Consider the following 4,711-nt stretch of genomic DNA (forward strand, 5'->3'; position numbering starts at 1 on the left):
ATGGGTCTTAAGTCCAATTAGGTAGTTGGTAACCACCAAGGTGTGTATGCTACTATTACACCCCTATAGTGATTAGGCATGCTGGTGTTGAAATGGTTAATAGGCATCACAACTGAGTAGTACTGTTAGTCATCTCCCTCCCTTCCCCCAGGTCAGTTTCAACCCAGGGGTTTCTGTGCCCTGTTTCTGAAGCACATAGTGTCTTCAACAGTAGGGACTTACCTTCCATCTCTGGGTGTATAACCAAGTAGCCAAGATGTTTTTCAAAATAAATAAATAAAAATTATATTGTTCTCACAGATTTACCCCTGATCCAATCTTGTACTTGTCACACAAAGCCTGTGTTTGCTGGCATCTTATTGAATGTACTTTTGTTTCAATATGTATTTTACAGCAGCTTTCACATCCTTATTCCTCAAGCTATAGATGATTGGGTTCAGCATGGGGGTAACTACTCCATAAAATAATGAAATGATCTTATCTGAAGTCTGGAACTTGTCTTCCCCAGTCGGATCTTGGGACTTGGGTTTTGCATACATAGAAAATATGGTACCATAAAATATGACCACCACAGTCAGGTGGGCTGAGCAGGTAGAAAAGGCCTTGCGTCTCCCTCTAGCTGAGTTCATTCTCAAGATGGTGTGGAGGATGAACATGTAGGAGAAAAAGATAAGCAGTAGTGGAAGAACCAGGAAGGCCATATTTGATATCACCATGGTAATGATGTTGAGAGATATATCAGCGCATGCTAGCTTGAGGACAGCTAAGACCTCACATGTAAAATGATTAATAACATTGTTTCCACAGAAAGGCAACCGCATGGCAAGGGATGTTTGCACAAGTGAATTGATCCCACCAGAGAACCATGATACAGATGCCATTGATATATACACTCCTTTGCTCATGATGATAGAGTATCTCAGAGGGTTGCAGATGGCCACATATCGATCAAAAGCCATCATGCCAAGAAGCAAACATTCTGTCGAACCCATTGCAAATCCAAAGAACATCTGCACTGCACAACCATAGAAGGAAATGTTTCTTTTCTTTGAGATTAGGCTCACCAGTGTTGAGGGAACAGAGGAAGTTGTGTAACAGATATCCAGGAAAGAGAGGTTGCCCAGGAAGAAGTACATGGGTGTGTGGAGACGGGAATCAAAGATGCTTGCTGTGATCAGAACACCATTGCCTGTTAGAATCACTAGGTACATAGCCAGAACAAGAGCAAAGTACATGATCTCGGTCCTTGGGTATCCAGAAAGACCCAAAAGAAGGAATTCGGAAACAAACGTCCGGTTATTTTCATCCATGCCCTCCACTTTCAGCCATCATTAGAAGACCTACCCTGAAATAAATCCAATGCCCGAATACAAGTGGGACAAAGTACCTGAAAAATCATTTTTCATGTATTAGAAAGAGCTCATTTCTGAATCTCCCTCATTGATACCCTCAATAATCTGTTATTAAAATATAGTGAAATTGGGCATCTTGAAAGTACACATGCCTATTGCCAACATATGGCTGTCAATAGCAAATACACATTCAAAAGCAATGCTTTCTGTTGTTGAGTATACATTCCCAAGTGTATGCTTCCAACATCCCTGGATAATTACCCACCACACACCTGATTTCTTAATTTCATCTGCCCTGCTAGGTAAGCAATGAAGAAGACACACAAAGCCAAAAGTCTACTCATAAAAGGAAAACCAATGGGATATAAGTCAGTGATTGACAACAGTAAAAAATCCTATAGCAACTTTGATTTTTTTAAATAATATTTCTTTCTGTGCCTGAAGTAGCAAGCAGTATTAGCTCTTTTAATGGTGTATTTTATCAACATTTATTTACAAGATAAGTAAAGTGGTATAAGTTAAAATTTAGCATCAGAGAGTTCATCTTGCTGATTTACTTGTTAAAGTCAACTTAACATTAGCAATAATGTAAGACATAAGTGAACAGAGTTGGTGGATTAAATGTTTATGGTTTGTTTCTGACTCAAATCTATTTCCTTTTGTTTTAATATTAGATTGGTATAGCAACCTTCAGAGATTCAAGAACAATAATTCTCTTGCATTTTACAGACAACTTCAAATCTACCTGATACTAAATACTAAAAAATTAAAAGACAGTTTAAAATAAAGATTCGATTTGTATCAAACTGCAATAATGTTCTTAGAATATTGTTACTAGATTACCCTAAAGCCAATCTCATTCCAAACACAATAAGAGTAAATGAAAGAATAATAGAAGGCATTGCCATTATGAGGTTGACAATTCAATTTATAATACAAAAAATACATATAAAGATATATTATGGATGCTTATATACTGTGTCTTAGGTCCAAATTATACATTTACCAAGAAAGTTGATGTTTATGAGATATAAATCATCAAGGGAAACCTTTTGGATGTTCTGGATCTAGACACATGAAAAGGATCAGATGAGTTTGGAAAAGAAAGGAAGATAGGCAAATGTAATGTGAGAAGCTGAGCCAGTTAGAAGTCAGATCACCTGGATATCCATTTTATATAAATCTGTCTCTGTGAGGGTGTTATGGCAAACAGATCTAGGAAAGAAGTAAAAGGGGGCCATAGAAAGCCTCTAACGTCGTAGGAACTTGGAACTACTTTTGGTTGAGGGTTTATCAATAGAAAACAAAAATATGTCAGCTTGTAACCTAACTTCGGCTATCCCTTAACCCTAACATTATGCGATATTATGAGACTTCTAACAAAAATATTTAATTAGAAGACTTGAGCTATTGAATCAGTGGAACTTCCCCTGGCTGCCGACTAGATGATAAAATCGCTCCTTCTGTAATCACCACTGGGTTTGACTCCAGTAAACAATCATAAGTAGCAGCCCTGAGTGGATGAGTAGTTCTGAGAATTCCAGCATATGTGACATACGTTGCGTGTTAGTAACTCAGAAGATTACTAAGGAAATACTATTAGTCAGACATTCCACTAAGTAGGACTGCCCTTTGCAATGGATTAATCTTAACAGTATTCAACAATTTAAACATTGAAGAGAAAAATATTTAATGGCAATCTTAGAAATAAAAATAAAGTGGTCCAAAAGAGATTAGTAATTAGTAATTTATATAATTATTAGAAATTAGTAATATTTATTCAGTTTAAGAACAGAGCAGCAGAAGAGGAAGAGGGAGTAGAGAAGGAAAGAGATGGGGAGGACAGGATGAGAAAGGGAGAGAGGGGGAGAGACAGATACAGGAACAGGGATAGAGACAGAAACAGAGATGGAATGCTAGAAGCAGTTCTTTAAGCCAGTCAGATGGATAACAATACTCTTACCCAACTGGTGCCAATAAGATGTCTATAGAAGTTGTATTGTGCACAACAGAAAGTGGTTAACAAGATGCATCTAGAAATGAGTCATAACGGTGAGTCAGCTCTAATGCTTAAAAAGTGCCTAAGAAGCCGGGCGGTGGTGGTGCATGCCTTTAATCCCAGCACTCGGGAGGCAGAGGCAGGCGGATCTCTGTGAGTTCGAGGCCAGCCTGGTCTACAAGAGCTAGTTCCAGGACAGGAACCAAAAGCTACGGAGAAACCCTGTCTCGAAAAAAAAAAAAAGTGCCTAAGAGAAAGGGGACAATGATTTTACACTTATCCAATAGCACCTCATAAATCAAATTTCTCCGAAAATAAATTTCAGAAATTGCTCAAGGGCTGTTAGACATGAGCAGAAAGATCATTCCAGACCAGAGAAATGACAAAGGACAAAGATGGGTTAACTCACCAAGACATATGGCTGTACACACAGTCACATTATGTGGGAGGCCACTCCTAGGAAGCCCACCTTCTTCATCCAGACAAATGCAATGATGACTCATCTTAGATGACCTAAATGGCTTCTCCTGTCACTCTCTCAGACTTCCCCTCCTTGGCTGAATGAAATTCCTTGAAATACTCAGATCCACCAAGAACCAAGCCTGTCTTGCTGTCTTGCTTCTCTTCTGATCCTGGTACTCCAAGTAGGTTCACTCCTCCATGAGAGAGGTGTCAGGAGGGAGGAGCTTGACTCTCTTGCTCAGACCTTTACTCCTAAATCAAACACAGTGCAGGGTTTTAGCTGAACACATCAACGTTTACTTTCTAGACCTGCACCATTTATAGAGTTAAGTCCAGGGCAACTTAATGTGCCCAGATTTTTGGCCTGCAACAGACTTATTTTTCAGCTTCTGTTAGTCCTAACAAGTTACAGTCTTAACTAGATAATCTCAGCTTTAAGCTCTGGTGGTAACAGGGGTCAGCCGACACTCATTGATACACATATGAAATAGGTTTAACATCAAGAAGGAGTACTCAGACTAGAATCATAGCCTTGGTTTGAGGCTCCCTTTCATTGTCTTACCTTTTTCCTCATTTTGGAAATGCCATAAAAACACCTTACTCCTTTCCACATATTGTGCATTGTAACAAAAAACAAAATAATGTGTAAAGTTTCTTTAAAGATTAACATATGTAAAAATTGCAATATAAAGTAATGATTCACAGAAGTATTTGTGAAAATAAATTACTTCCTATATGGCTTCAGGCCGTTTGTATTATAAATACATGATGGCTAACGCCTTTAATTACAAAAAGACTCTAATCGACTCACCCTTATAGTGATGGATTTCCACCCCCTTATAGGGACCAGTTACATTTTTATAGAAATTAACTTCACTGTTCTGAAGGTTCAGAAAAT

The 4,711-nt window shown here is 38.3% G+C and overlaps 1 protein-coding gene across 1 annotated transcript; it reads right to left on the bottom strand.

Annotated features, from left to right (window-relative positions):
• Nucleotides 1-356: 356 nt before the first annotated feature.
• LOC121451871 (olfactory receptor 13C3) lies at nucleotides 357-1,310 on the bottom strand. Its single transcript, XM_041657666.1, has one exon. The coding sequence runs from the start codon at nucleotides 1,308-1,310 to the stop codon at nucleotides 357-359; it is 954 nt and encodes a 317-aa protein (XP_041513600.1).
• Nucleotides 1,311-4,711: the final 3,401 nt, after the last annotated feature.

The sequence above is a fragment of the Microtus oregoni genome, unplaced genomic scaffold, assembly GCF_018167655.1.
Source record: "Microtus oregoni isolate MIOR12 unplaced genomic scaffold, Mior012 000008F_ref0000371, whole genome shotgun sequence".
NCBI classification, from domain to species: domain Eukaryota; kingdom Metazoa; phylum Chordata; class Mammalia; order Rodentia; family Cricetidae; genus Microtus; species Microtus oregoni.

Excerpts from the sequence above, each read along its gene's own strand:
- LOC121451871 (XM_041657666.1), bottom strand. The coding sequence starts at position 1,310 with ATGGATGAAAATAACCGGACGTTTGTTTCCGAATTCCTTCTTTTGGGT.